Source organism: Narcine bancroftii, chromosome 8, assembly GCF_036971445.1.
Source record: "Narcine bancroftii isolate sNarBan1 chromosome 8, sNarBan1.hap1, whole genome shotgun sequence".
Taxonomy (NCBI): domain Eukaryota; kingdom Metazoa; phylum Chordata; class Chondrichthyes; order Torpediniformes; family Narcinidae; genus Narcine; species Narcine bancroftii.
The window spans coordinates 39,756,275-39,771,672 of record NC_091476.1 but is presented as its reverse complement, the minus strand read 5'-3'; the positions used below and the strand labels follow the sequence as shown (position 1 = coordinate 39,771,672).

General features: G+C 40.3%; 1 protein-coding gene across 5 annotated transcripts in view; it reads right to left on the bottom strand.

The window, feature by feature from the left end:
- Positions 1–15,398, bottom strand: part of commd5 (COMM domain containing 5) — a 58,201-nt gene that overhangs the window by 21,906 nt on the left and 20,897 nt on the right. For all 5 annotated transcript variants that reach the window (XM_069893477.1, XM_069893481.1, XM_069893480.1 and 2 more), the window contains exon 5: positions 7,468–7,518. In XM_069893477.1, coding sequence (XP_069749578.1) covers positions 7,468–7,518 — 51 coding nt within the window. The remainder of the gene's footprint in view (positions 1–7,467; positions 7,519–15,398) is intronic.

Sequence of the window (15,398 nt, the reverse complement as noted above, 5' to 3'; positions counted from 1 at the left end):
ATTCTGAATCAATAAAGGAGTTTGTCGTTGTCTCGCATTTTGCACTGCTAGTCAAAGTAGTGCTTCTCTGTCCAGATAATTCAAACATCGAATTATTATTGGTCTCGGTAGTTGACCAGGTAAAGGTGTTCTTCTTAAAGCTCTATGAGCTCTTTCCAATACCAAACCTCCAGAAAATAATTCTTGCCCTAATACTTGTGGGATCCAGTCTTTAAAAAAACGAAGAGGATCTTGTCCTTCTATATCTTCTGGCAAACCAACGATTTTCACATTATTCCTTCTACTTTGATTGTCCAAGTAGTCTATTTTCCTCTCTAACTCCTTCTCACGTTCTCCCAATTCTATGACTGATTTTTCAACCTTCAACACTTTTTCTGTGTTAGAAACCACTTGCTGTTTAGAGTCCAAAAAAGCAGACTGAAATTTTTTAAAAATCTTCATAAGATGCTTCCACACGTGCTTTAACCGTATTCAATTCTGAACTTATACTAGCATTCACTTGAACCATCTCATTCATTAAAGGTTGAATGACAGCATTTAACTGTATACATTGTAGCTCATAAAAGCTCAGCCCTGCTTTCTCTGACGTAGTGGCAGAACCAGGTAACTGCAGCTCCTGCTGCAACTCAACGAAAGGCATTTTAAAAGTTTTACTGCGGGTGTGGACTCCCAGCGACGGCACCCTGACCTCATCAGGGGGTCGCCGCTGGTCTCCCCCCCGCAGCTTGTTGTTTTTTCGCAAAATCACGGAGGAAATCGATATCTTCAGGTTGAAATGCTTCCTGATGTATTTCAAACAATGGAGTCGTCTTCCTGCGTGCTCCCTCCGTTAAAATCAAAAGGCTTCCAGAATCAGGATCCACTTCTTGGGGACACACACCTTCCTCCAGAGAACGAGTAATTCCAGCGCCATCCTTCACTTGGTGAGTAGTAGACATTTTTTTTCAGCTCCCACAGGCGGTCTTTGTGGTTTAGACACTGAAGAAATTAAACCTGAAGCTGTATCAAGTCGTTTAGGCCTCAAATCTTCAGCACTTCGAAAATGTAACTTCTTCTGCACTTGAGGTTTAATCTTTTTAACATTAATGACCATAATAGTTCCTCAATACTTTAAACTAAAATTTAAAAAGTTTAAACTTGAAAACAAAGGGTTAAAAAACAGGTACTTAAAAGTCTGGCCAGAGAGGTCGAGATTACACGTCTAGACTCTTCGCCATCTTGCCACGCCCCCTCCATTCTCAGGTCTTGATATGTGAATAATTTTACATATGTGAAATGCTGGAAAAACTCAGCCGGACTTTCTGCATCCATAGGAAACAAAGATAACTTTGTCTCCAATAGATGCTGAAAGACCAGTTGAGTTCCTCCAGCATTTTGATGTGTTTTTACTATAGTTACAGCATCTGCAGACTTTTGTGTTTCACTCAAGTGAATGATTTCACTCCCATTTCAAGTACCTCCTAAAACACCATTACAGATTGATAACAAGGGATTGCTTAGCCTGAAGTCCCCTGGTTCCATGAATTAATATAACAATCCTTCCAGCCTTACTTAGATCCAAATAGATCACATGGTGAAATAAATAAAAAGGCACCAAGAAACCTCAGTCACAGACAAAATTTAAAATTCAAGATTCATTTATTGCCAAGTGGTAGCATAGAACATGCCGTTAGGCTGTCAAAGAGTTGCCATGAGTGTCACCTGGTGCCCCTTATAGTAAGAGAGAAGAAGCAAAAGAGAGCCCCCTCAAGGTCACTGGATGTCCATGGATTTGCCTCTAGCGCTCCCACAGCCTCTGCAGCTGCACTGACTCCTGTTCGATCCACTGGCTACTTGAGTCCCATATCCAAACCTCCAACACAATCAGGAAGCCTTTAGCGCCTGAGGCCCTTTGGGAGATCTTGTTGTCCTCAGGACCCCAAGACTCCTGACTCCAATACCTGGTTCCCATGAACCAATCTCCAGAAGCCAGCAGCTGGGCAGGTCCCCAACTGCAAGTCGCTTTCAGCCCGTCCAGGTCCCCTAACCACAAGTTGCCCACAGTCCATGCAAATCCCTGACCACAAGTCGCTCGTAGCCCATGTAAGTCCCTAATCGCAAGTCTCTCACAGCCCATGCAGGTCCCTGATGGCAAGTCGCTCATAGCCCATGCATATCCCCTGATCGCAAGTTGCCCACAGTCCATCATCCGCTGAACCCCTCACTGGTCCATTGCCAAGGTCACTGACCTATAGTTTCCTCTGCTTCTCTTTCTCAACAAGGAGTGTTCTTTTTCTGGTGCCCTGTGACAGTCTGCTGTTCCCTCAGAATCTTCAAACCCTTGTGCCTGCTGCCAAACACAGGTGCTGCCATTTTGAGTACAGACCCCGTGGTTGCAGGATTTTAAAAAATACTAAGAGTACATCTGTTCATTTTGCAATTTAGATCTTTGGCCAGCAAAAGGTTGCAGTGTCCTGTGAATGATACATCATGTTGGCCTGAGGACCATCCTGAACATCCAGGATGATTTTGTCTGTGATGACTGCACTTCCTGGAGCAATATTTTGACTATCAAAGATGCTGTGTAAAGTACAGTAAAACCCCTGATATCCAGCTCCTATGGGAATTGGTAGGTGCTGGATAAGTTAATTTTCCAGTTGCTTGAGGCGAGTCAATTTTAAACTTCCATATTTTTTTACCTATTTATATTCCACTATTTTTTGCCAGTTCTGGAATTCTAGATAACAGAGGTTTTACTGTACTTCCCTGTTCTACTGAAACTTTTAACCAGCATTTTCAAAGTGAAGACCTGGAAATAAAGACAGATAATGTAAAGGAATGATGGCCTGCAGCACTCTTTATATTTCTTTCTTTCAGTGAATCCGCATTTGATACATGAGGCAAATGAGAGACTGTAGATGCTGGAATCTGGAGCAAAACACAAACTGATTAAGGAACTCAGCAGGTCGAGCCACATTGATGCAAGAAAAAGAATGGATGACATTTCAGGTCAGATGAAGGGTTCAGGTCCAAAACATTAATGATTTTTAAAATCTCCCACTGATGCTGTTGACCCATTGCATTTCTCCAGCACTGAGTGTTCATTATTACTTCAAGATTATTCAATATGTCATTAAAACCTGACATTTTTGCCCTCTGTGGGGAATGTGCAGTCGAATACATGAGTCTGCATTACATGGCCAACCAGCTGCAGGCCTGTGGAGTACAGCAAGAAAGCTGCAATCCATGCACAAGTGCATTCCAGACGTCTAAATGCATGTATCCCACTGGAGGCCAAGTGCAACTGGATCTGACCTCTTGGGACTGCAATGAGTCAAGGAACTCTGCAATGAAATGAATGGAGGAGCTGGATTCATTTTGTCTCTGATCTCCAAACACACTGGAGCATCCAGCAGAGCATCAGCAACCATGAGGCAAGTTGAGATATAGTTTCTTTATTTATCTGCAAGTTTAATTAACAACAGCAGAAGTTTTAAACTCAATTATTGTTAATTTTTGCAGACACTGTGATTATAGTGAAAAAACTGAATCATGGAAGGAACTCAGCAGGTCTCATAACGTCCATAGGAGATAAAATGTATTACTGAACTTTTAGGCCAGAGAAGGGCTCATGTCCGATATGTCAGTTGTACATTAATTTTTAAGTCACTGCTATTATTTCAAATTTAAATCAAATTTAATGGTCTCCTTCAATTAGTGGCATTCTAATACAGCGAAGCAGATGTTTGAGAGTACAAGTTGTCAAAGATGGTCAGGGGTGTGCTGAACAGGGTATCAGGACAGCTGAGACCTTGCAGAAGGTAAGTACAGCTGTGGTACAAGTGCAGGAGTTTGGTATTCGGACAGGCATTGTGGCAAGCACAATTAGTGATCTACGTGTGGAGTTTTTTTTTTAAACTTTATTTATTCGTTCAAAATACAGATAATAAGTAACATATATAATAAACAAAGCATGAACGTTATATTTTATATATATATATATATATATGTATAAAAGAAAGAAAAAAAGGAAAGAACCCCGAGCCATAAAAAGAGAAAAAAATAAAAAGTAAACCATACATATTAAAATCTAGTCAATATAAATCAAAAAGTAAATATTCTGAATTTAACAACCACCTATTAATAAAAAACTATAGTTATCTGCGAAATATATGTAATTTTTTCCATTATTAAACAATATTTCATCTCATTATGCCAAAAGTCTCAAATTTAATCATTTCAGGTAAAATCATCTCTACCGAACACATGTTTTACCAAAGATTGAACATGATAAAAATATGCTTACACTTGATCGGACTGTTTAAACCCCGAACATTAAAAATAGCAAACTTCAACTTTGACATATCCACTAATATTACTAAAAACTAATAATATCAATATATAAAGACTCAAATCAACATAAATAGGCCCTCCAATAGGAGAAAAAGAAACCACAAATTAAAGTCTAAATAAAATGAAAATTAAAAAAAAGATAAAAAGAAAAAAAAAACCCAAAAAAAACTACCAAAAGGTAGTAATCCCTAAACAAAAGTTGGGTGTGGATCACCCACCAGTGGCTGATGACTAGTAGAACATAGAGCAAATGTCTCCCTCCCCAGCCAAACAAAGAATAACAGCATCATAATGACATTTGAAAAAAAGTAAAAATTTAAAAAGTTCTTCTATTCATCCAAGAAATTCCAGACTTGGTGACCCCATTTCAAGGAAACGGACTCTTTCCATTCCCATTTCACCCATTTCTTCCATTTCCAGAACAACCAGATTTTTCTTTAGGAGATAATGGTGGGCTACGTCTTTGTCCTCTTACATCTGGCAACGAGTCAGCAAAAATCATTGCTTCACGCTCATTCTCAAAAAACCGAGATTGAAAGTCTCCACAAAACACCTTCAACACTGCCGGATAGCGAAAAGTAGACTTATAACCTTTATGCCACAAAACTTCTTTAACTGGATTAAATCGACGCCGACGCTGAATAACCTCTTGACTCAAATCAGGATAAAAAAACTACTATTCTGAATCATTAACGGGGCTTGTCGTTGTCTTGCGTTTTGCACTGCTAAACGAAGTATGGTTTCTCTGTCCAAATAATTCAAACATCGAATTATCACGGGTCTCGGTGGTTGACCAGGCAGAGGTCTTCTTCTTAAAGCTCTATGAGCTCTTTTCAATACCAGACCTCCAGAGAAAAATTCCTGCCCCAGTATTTGTGGAATCCATTCGGTAAAAAAACGAAGAGGCTCTTGTTCTTCGATACCTTCTGGCAAACCAACAATCTTCACATTTTTCCTTCTACTTTGATTCTCCAAATAATCTACTTTCCTCTTCACGTTCTCGCAATTCTTTAACGGATTTTTCCACCTCCAACACTTTTTCTGTATTAGAAGCCACTTGTTGCTGACATTTTAAAAAAATCAGCCTGAAATTGTTTAAAATCCTCACAAGATGCTGCCACACGTATTTTAACTGCATCCAGTTCCAAACTGAGCCTCTGAGACATTTCATTCAGCAGAGGCTGAATGATGAGGCTTAGCTGTTTACATTGTAATTCAGAAAAGCTCAGCCCTGCTTTCTCTTGCGTAGTGTCAGAATCAGGTAACTGCAGCTCCTGCTGCATCTCAACAACAGGCAGTTTAACAGTTTTACTGCGGGTCTGGACTCCCAGCGACGGCACCCCGACTTCCTCAGGGGGCCGACGCTATTCTCCCCCCGCAACCCGTTGGTGCTTCAAAACCTCACAAAAAATACCAAAATATTCAGATTGGAGTATATCCTGGGGTATTTCAAGCAATGGAGTCGTCTTCTTGCGTGCCCCCTCCGTTAAAGTTGGCAGGCTGCCAGGATCGGGATCCACATCAGGGGCACACACACCTTCCTCCTGAGAACGGGTAATTCCAGCAATGTCCTTTTCCTGGTGAGTAGTAGTAATTTTTTCAGCTCCTACAGGCAATCTCTGTGGTTTAGGCTTGAAAGAAAGCAAACCTGAAGTTGTAGCAGACTGTTTGGGCCCTAAATCTTCAACACTCAGAAAAATGTAGTTTCTTCTGTCCTTGAGGTTTAATCTTTTTACCATTAATAGCCATAACAATTCCTTGATACTTTAAACTAAGTTTTAAAAAAAATTAAACCTGAAAACAAAGAGTTAAAAACTGGTTCTTAAAAGTCTGGCCAGAGAAGTCGAGATTACACATCTATGCCATCTTGCCACGCCCCCGTCATCTATGTGTGGAGTTGATATGTTCTCCCTGTGCTGTGAGGGTTTCTCCCCAACACCCCCTTCCCCCAACCCAGTGGGTTGATTTCCTCCCAAATCCCAAGGGACAGGCTGGTAGGTTAATTAGCCACGGCAATTTGCTCCTTGAGTATGTGAGTGGCTGAATCTGGGGAGAAGATTACAGAGAAACTTGGTGGAAAAATGCCAGCGTTGACATGATGGATTGAAGAGCCTCCTTTAAAGTTGTTTATATCTATGGAATGTGTGCAAGGGTCACCCTATAGTGAACGTTGAACTTGAGGCCCTATTGAATTTTATTGAAGTTGATTAACACCCCTAATCAGGCACTGGTTCACAACATACTAAGCAGATCTGCCCCAGAGCGAGAGGATTTCCAGGTCAACACATCTCTGGTCATGAACTTTACATCAGACAGAATAATCAATAAACACAAAAATGCACACCCACGGCTGTGGATACAATGATAAACATCAAAATGTCATTAAAGTTAATTGGCAATGTAATTTTTGTATCAAATATTCTACTTTGAGACATTTTGCTCTCAGTCAATCAAAAGAAGAGTTGGCCAGAGAAATCTTCCATAATTTGGCATCCATCTCACAACTCTGTAATACCCATCCAAGTACTTTGCAGAAGTGTCCAACCTTTCACCATTGAACCTACCTTCATACAAGATCCAGATCCCCAACACCATTTTCTCTCATTTTCCCACAAACCTCTGACAAATTCCTTTAAATCTTTTCCCCTGGTTCCCATTTGTCATAATTCTCTACACTTTAGTCTTCTCTCATTCTCCTTTGTTCCAAGCTCTCTCATGGCAAAAGAAATGCTTTCTAGAGGGTCAAACTGCCCTGCCATGCCTCCAGTTATTCGAGTAGGTTACTGAGCAGCAACCCATTAATGTTCCTTCCTGTGCTACCATCAACCAGCCAATCATCCCCTTGCCTTTCCTAGACAACAGACTAAGAATTCCATTTACCTCTTGCTTCTTTATCCACTTTCAGCTCTCACCATCTGCTCTCTTTCTTGTTTTATTTGATGTCACTTCACTCTGTTGGAGCATTAACGCCATTACTAACTGCCCCTAAAGAAACAACTTGACTACAACAGGAAATCCAAACAAGCTTTGCTTCATTATTTCTGCCACTTACAAATGAAGCTTTCTGGATTTTATCAACTGCTGCAGCCCACATCACTGACACTCTTTGAATAAGCAGAAGTGAGGAACACAAACCTGTCACCAAATACAACACCTGCGAAGTCAGAAATCAGCTCCTCTGGAATCCTGAAACAAGAGAGATGAATGATGATCAGAACAGCTGCATTCAATACATGGATGTTAAAACCTGGCATGCAGGTTGTGGGAAAGGGACTTTCCCTCCATCAATTCTAAGTAATATAAGAAGAATTAGGCCTCAAACTGGATGAAGCGTAAAAACTTTTTATTATGATAGCCTTAGCTATAGCAAAAAAATGTATAATGTCAACTTGGAAATCAGAAGAGAGCCTGAGAGTACAGCAATGGTACATAGAAATGAATAAATGTATTCCATTGGAAAAAAAACAATTTAAAAAATAAAGTCACATTACTTCAAATAAATTTGGGAACCGTACATGGAACACAACAGAGGGGGCTTACCATGGACCTCCACCCCCTAAAATGATAAAATGAGTAGACAAAATGAACTGATCCAGTGTGTAAAAGTAGATGACACAATTTTCTTGTTTATTTTCATTGTGTGATGACATTGTTTAATGGTGTAAGGTAAAACATCATGAGATGGGAATGTGTAAGGAGTTACCCTGTACAGGGCTGTAACAAGATGTGAATGCATCCTTGTACTTATAAGATAAGAGAGACATTGATGGATTGAGAGGCAGGAAGCTAGCAGGGAAAGGATAGCAACAGTTTTAGTCATTGGACAAGTAATGATATGATGATGTTCGAAGCATGTATCCAAGGGTATAAAAAATCACCATTTTGCTGATAACGGCAGAATGCATTCTCCGACTAACATTGTTAGTCGCAAGTGTTACAATCCGGTAATAAAGAACAAAGAACCCTGATTTCGACTCAGTCTGGTGTTTGTCTCACTCATTCATGAACAAAGCAGACCTAACAATGGTTGTATTGTATTGTATATGTTGAACGTTTAATGGGTTTGGAGTGGGGTGGGAAGGGGGGGGGGGGGGAAAGGAGAGAAAATGCCACTGTGTATATTTAAGAGGGAAATGTTTGTATGTATTTTGATTGATCTGGTTCATAGAGTGAAAAATTTTAAAAAATTTAAAAAAATACACCAAAATCATCCAGCAATATACAGGTTAAATCAAAGGAAAATAAAGCAACATGCTGAGAATAAAAACAGAAAATACAGGAATTCAGAAATAAAAGAGTAATAGCTGGAAACACTCGTGTCACTCTAGCGCACTGCATTCAATCTTCGCAGTGTGGTCAATTCATAAAAGTGCTGAACAAATTCAGTAAAACACACCAAAATGCTGGAGGAACTCAGCTGGTCTATCGGAGACAAGAATATATTGCTGACGTTTCAGGCCTGAGGCCTTCAAGGAATAAGTAGAATAAGCCAGAAGCAGGAAATCTCAGATTTCAGAGACGACTGGCTGGGGAAGGAATTCAGACCAACAAAAGGTGTTAATTGGATATGATAAGGGAAGAAGTGAGAATTGATTACATCTGTGTGAAAGGAGACAGGGAAAAGGGAGAGAGACCAAGGTTGGGAAAGGCGATGGGGGAAGAAGTGCAGGAGATGGCCAGAGAAGCCAATGTTAATGCCACCCAGTTGGAGAGAGTCCAGATGGAAAATGAGGTGTTGATCTTCCAATTTGTGGGTAGTTTCAGTCTGGCAGTGCAAGAGACCATGGACAGACATGCCAGCATAGGAATGGGATATGGAACTGAATGGGTGGACACTGGGAGATCCCTGCTATTGTTGCGGACAGAGCCAAGGTATTTAACAAAATGATCTGCCCAGACACTCTCCGATGTAGAAGAGACCACAACAGGAATACCAGATGCAGTAGATGACCGTGACAAATTCACAAATGCAATGTTGCTTCACTTGGAAGGATTATTTGGGGCCCCAAAGAGTGGTGAAGGAGGAGGTGAGGGAGCAAGTGGAGCATCTCCTGCAGTCACAGTGGGATGATTGGTGGGGAGGGAGGAGTGGACAGGGGAGTCATGGAGGGAGCAGTCCTGCAGAAGAGAGGGGAATATGTGTCTAGTGGAGGAATCGAACAGTTGGTGGCAGAAATGGTGGAGGAGGGTGTATTGGATGTGGAGGCTGGTGGGGTGGTAGGTGAGGACAAGAGCAATCCTGTCTTTGTTGCATGTGGGGGCAAAGGGGCCAGGGTAGATGTGTGGGTAATGGAGGGTATGTGGGTGAGGGCCAAGTTGATGGTGGTAGAAGACATCTGTGATGCTAGATCATGCCAGATAAAACCAACTTCCCTCCTCAATTCTTCCCCCGTTGCCTTCCTCCCAGCTCTGCCTCTCCTTTTTTCCCCTGTCTCCTCTCACACAGGCATGATGAATTCTCACTTCTCCCCATATCCTATCCAATTACATCTTTTGTTAGTCTGGATTCCTCCCCCAGCCCAGGATTGTCTGAATTATGAGATTTCCTGCTTTTGGCTCATTCTACTTATTCCTTGAAGAAGGGCTCAGGCCCAAAATGTCAGCATATATCATTGTCTCCTAAAAAAAAAAGGCGACTGGAAGATTGGCTGAATTTTTCCAGCATTTCAGCGTGGCTTTACTACAATCACACCGTCTTCAGGCATTCGTGTTTCACTCTAGAGAAACTCCAGAGGAAGTAAAGGGTAGCCCATACCCAGGCCCAAAAAGTTGGTTACTCTTTACTTCCTATGGACGCTGCATGTCCTGCTGAGTTTCTCCAGCCATTCTTGTGTATTGCACTCCGCACAGCATCTGCAGACTTTCTTGTTTTAACTCTCACAACCTGACGACCTTTACGATGGAGCAACCAAATGCAATCCAGCTGCCTGTTTTGTATAGCGCTTGCATTCGTTCTGCAGATGTAGCCTTAAACTTCCTGTTGCCCGGCACATTACCTCCCCCCCTCCCCCCACCCATTCCAAGCTATCTGTCTCTGCTTTCCTACATTCTCAGAATAAGGCCAAATGCAAGCTTGAGAAACATCACCTCATCTCCTATCTTTGAACTTTGCAGCCTTCCAAACTCTGTATAGAGTTCTAAAACACTAGGTCACTCACTTACTCCAAAAATATCGGAATGGACCAGGCCACCCATTTGTGATTTTAGTTCAGATTTTGTTTTAGCACAGTCTCAGCTGTTGGACATGTTATCCCTGTATTTTGCAACTTTTATATTCCTTTGCTTGTGCTCTTACTCTCTAATTGGCCAGCACAGTTAGTGTAGCAGTTTGCGTAATGCTATTACAGCGCCAGTAACTCGGGTTAATTGGTGTATTTGAGTGGCATGGGCTCATGGGCTGGAAGGGTCTGTTACTGTTCTGTATGTTGTTAGGTCTGCTTTGTTCATGAATGAGTGAGTCAGACACCAGACTGAGTCGAAATCAAGGTTCTTTGTTCTTTATTACCGGATTGTAACACTTGCAACTAACAGTGTTAGTTGGAGAAGGCGCATTCTGCCATTATCAGCAAGTGGTGTTTTTTTTATACCTCAGGATACGTACTTAGTAAATTATCATACCATTACATTGTCCAATGAATAAACTGTTGCTACCCTTCTCTGTTAGTCTGCTGCACATCATTCTTGTTAGTGCCAAGCTTATCTTGAGTGTACAAGGTCACATCTGCATCTTGTTACGGCCCAGCACTGGGTGACTCCTTCTCCGGTCCCATCTCATGATGTTTTTACCTTACAATGTACATCTAAAAACTGCCCTCATTTCATGGATTCAATGAACAATGGACAAGTTCACACTCTTTGTTACTTGCCCCATTAACTATCTGATATTGTTTCAGAGTATCCCAAGGACAACCCTGGTCTTACCTTCCTTTTATTCTCTCATTCCTCTTGCACTAATCTTGCAACTCAGCCCCAATCTATTTTCCCTCCTTCACAGTTTTGACAAAGAATCTTTGACCTGAAACTTTAACTCTATTTCTCTTTCCACAGATGCAGCTTAAGGTTAATCAGTAAAGAATGCAAAATACAGTGGATACTGCAAATCTTAAAACCAAAACAGAAAACGACAGTAATAACCCAGCAGGTCAGGCAGCATCTGCAGAGAGAGGACCAGAAGCATCATTTCACCTCAGGACTCGCAAAGGTCAGAGATATTCTGATGAAAGTTATTTGACCTGAGACATTGACTGATTCCTCTTTCTTGCCTTTTCTTCCCCCTCCCCCTTTCCTGTCTTTCCAATTTTTTCACCCACATAGCCCTACCATCCCCCCTCCCCTTCAATGCTGCTGTCCCCTCCCTCCTATCATCTCCTGACACCACCCTCCCTACCCTTTTTGCTCGGACGCTTGCTGGCATTTTCTCATACTTTGATGAAGGGCTTAAGCCTAAAATGTCAGTTATACATCTTTGCTTTTGCTACATAAAGGACCCTGTTTGACCTGCTGACCTTCTCCAGCATTTTGTGTTTTTACTTCAACCACAATGTCTACAGAATTTTGTGATTTACTGCTTTCCTGGCTAAGTACTTTCAATATTTCTGACTTGTTTTAGATTTCAGCATCTGCCATTTTATTTGTTTTCCAAGATTGGATATGTGATTAGTTTGCAGCACATTAAACTGAAAAAGAGAAGGTCTGTGATCAATACACAGATTAGTAACTGTAAACTATAGTCAGATCTACATGGAATCTCCTTGTTCAACTGCAGCTCATTGGTATTGACATTTAAAATACCAATATTCTGATTCCACTAACAATGAACAACTATTATTGATATCAACAAGTGAACTTGGCCTTGCAATCCTACACAATAAGCTCCTGATTGCAAATAAACCATATTAATTTTCAACAGCAGATTAAGTACCTTCCCCAGAGAGAAATGAGAAAAGCTGTGTTCTGGCCTTTCTGCAGAAATACTCTAAATGATCATTTATTATTTTCCACAACAAAAACTGGATTTTGTATTGATCTGGTGCATGGCATTTCTGAATTTACAAGATAGCATCTTCAAAACATTTACTATTTAACATAGATTTAGTGAAAGTTTTCACAATTATGCAAGAATAAATAAGCACCAACTGTTTCCACTGAGAGGCGGGTCAATGTCTAGAAAACACTCAGAAAAGAGTCATGAGCATAATACTGGGACAGGAGAGCTTGAGTTACAAGGAGAGGTTGGTTAGGCTGGGACCATTTTCCCTGGAGCGCAAGAGATTGGGCAATCTTATAAAAGTATATAAGATCATGAGGGGCATCATTAAGGTGAATAGTCACCATCTTCTCCCAAGGGTAGGAGAGTCTAAAATTAGAAGTTACAAGCTTAACGTAGGAAGGGGAAAAATTTAAATGGGACCTAGGAGACATGGTTTTCACACAGAATTTTCCATATACAAACTTCACGTACAGGGTAGTACAGTTCACATAGCAGTTACTGCAACATGGTTACAGTTCCAGCGACCAGGATTCAAATCCAATGCTGTCTGTAAGGAGTTTTTGCGTTCTCCCCTTGTCTGTATGGGTTTTCTTTGGGTGTTCCGGTTTTCTCCCATCCTTCAAAATGTACTGGGGTTGTGGGTTAATTGCTGTAATTGGGTGGCACAGGCTCGTGGACCTGAAGGGCTTGTTACTGTGCTGTATGTCTAAATTTAAGATGTAAATGTAAAATTGAAAAGTTTGCATATGGAACGAGCTGCAAGAGGAGGAGTAAGAACAGGTAAAAGTACAATATTTTAAAGATATTTAGACAGGTGCAAGGATAGATAGGGTGATATGGGTCAAGTGTTTGAGCTCAGATGGACATTTTGGTTAGCATGGACAAGATGGGCTGAAAGACCTGTTTTTGTAGTGTATACCTCTCTGAATCTATATACAACAATTCACAGATTAAAGACCCAGTGTAACAATGAGAAGGTTTCATTTTTTTTTGTGTTATATTGTTCTGATCTGGAATGCAATGCAAAGGATGGTGGATACAGACTCATTACTTCATTTTTAAAAATTAATTGGATAAATTCTCTGAAGAGAAAGATTTTCAAGACTATGCAGAAAGAACAGATGCCGGCCTATATGTGGATCTAGTAGCTAACTTTTCACCGTCCTTTGAGAGATCAGTTTGGAAAATCTGTATTGTCAGTATGATGAGATAATAGCATGAAATCTCAGATCAGTTACTAATGCAATGTCTCAAGACTGGATTTTTTAAAAAAAACTCCTTTAATACATTTTTTTTTAATTCTCAGCAATTTGAATTTTGAAAATTTTGTTTATTTTGAGTCAGTTCTTTAATGATTGTCTTATGAAGCAAGATTGACAGAGCTAGGACTTTTCTCTTTGGAGCGATGAAGGATGAGAGACATAAGAGGTAGATAAAATTATGAGGGGCTTAGATAGGGTGGAGAGCCAGCACCTCTTTCCTTGAGTGACAGTAGCAAATACCAGAGGACATTTATTGAAAGTGAGTGGAGGAATGTTTAGGAGAAATGTCGGAATTAAGTTTTTTTTTTATATACAGAATGATGGGTGCCTGCAATGCATTGCCAGGGAAGGTGGTGGAGGCTGGTGGCTCAAGCCGAAACACCCGAAACTTTGGTTATGTATCTTTACCTTTACTACATAAAGTGCACTGTGTGATCTGCTGAGTTTTTCCAGCATTGTGTTTTTGCTTCAAAAGACTCTTAGATAAACACATGGATGGAAGAGAGATGATTAGGAGTGTGTGGGAAAAATTAGATTCTATAGAGTAGGTTTCCATAGGTCAGCATCATGGAATGAAGGGCCTGTACTGTGGTAATGTTGTATGCTCTCTATTCTGTCTCCCAGTCCAGCATTTCCCCCCCACACCCTAGACCCTGAAAGTTGACGTGGAACCCATTCCACACATTTAACTCCCTTTCTGGATAGCTGAACTTTTTTTCCTATTAAAGTACATCTCTTAACCAAGGAATTGCTAACCTAAAATACCAATTCTTTACTATTTAATTTGGTATGTTAAGTTTCTATGGATTGTCTTCCTGGCTAGAAGGATGTCAGCCATTTTCTTTTATATGGAGGTAAAATAAGTTGTATCTGGTCTCTCATTAGACCGTGACTGTCATGTTTACTTATCAGATTCCTGCATTGGCAGTCTTAGTCCCCGTGTATCAACTACTCCACCCTGGATGACTTATTGTACTCCACCTCATAGTTTGGCACACTATTATGGGCTGAAAGGCCTGTACTGTGTTGTAATGTTCTAAGTTCTAATGAATCAATACTTTTAAAGAATGAATCTGCATTTATGTAACACCTTTCTTGCTCTCAGAAGAGCCAAAAGGACTTTGTAGATAATGACACTGTCAAGGTAAACCAACACAAGATTTCAATTTTCACCCAGCAAAAGGCAATGAGATAAATGAGGTTTAAATCTCTATTGCACTTTCAAATCTTCAGAAAACATTTGCAGATGTGGATGTATTAATAGTGCAGAGCATTGGTTCAGTGAGGTTTTCCAGCTGATGATATCTGTTGTAATGTGTAAAGGATATTGTTGTGTAAATACAACAATAGCTCCATTAAGCAAAGGCATGTATATTGAGTTCTCAAAAAGGAAGTGTTTCCATTGCATGCAATAGTTAACTGAGTGGACTGCTCAATCTACTCTAACTCACAGAACAGGTGATAATATTTATCCAGAGGAGCTCTCAAGAATATTCAATAGATTAGGTTTGATGTAATGGAAAGTTCTTTACATCTATGCAACACAACTTATAAATGCTATGAAGGTTTCGACAGATCAGTACATGGACCCAAGCACAAAAATACTTCAGGCTCTGATAGTTAAAATGATAAAAGTTCCAAATGCAAAATGAAACTGATTCCAAGCTAAAATAAAATCAAAGTGAATAACCTCAGAGAAACGCCAGTGACTGAACAAAAAAAAGGGGAGAATTACATTCATTTAATTTATTTTTGTTAAAAAAAAGTTTGTTAATGAGCTTGGAGACTGAAGCAAGACTGTTAACACCAATTAT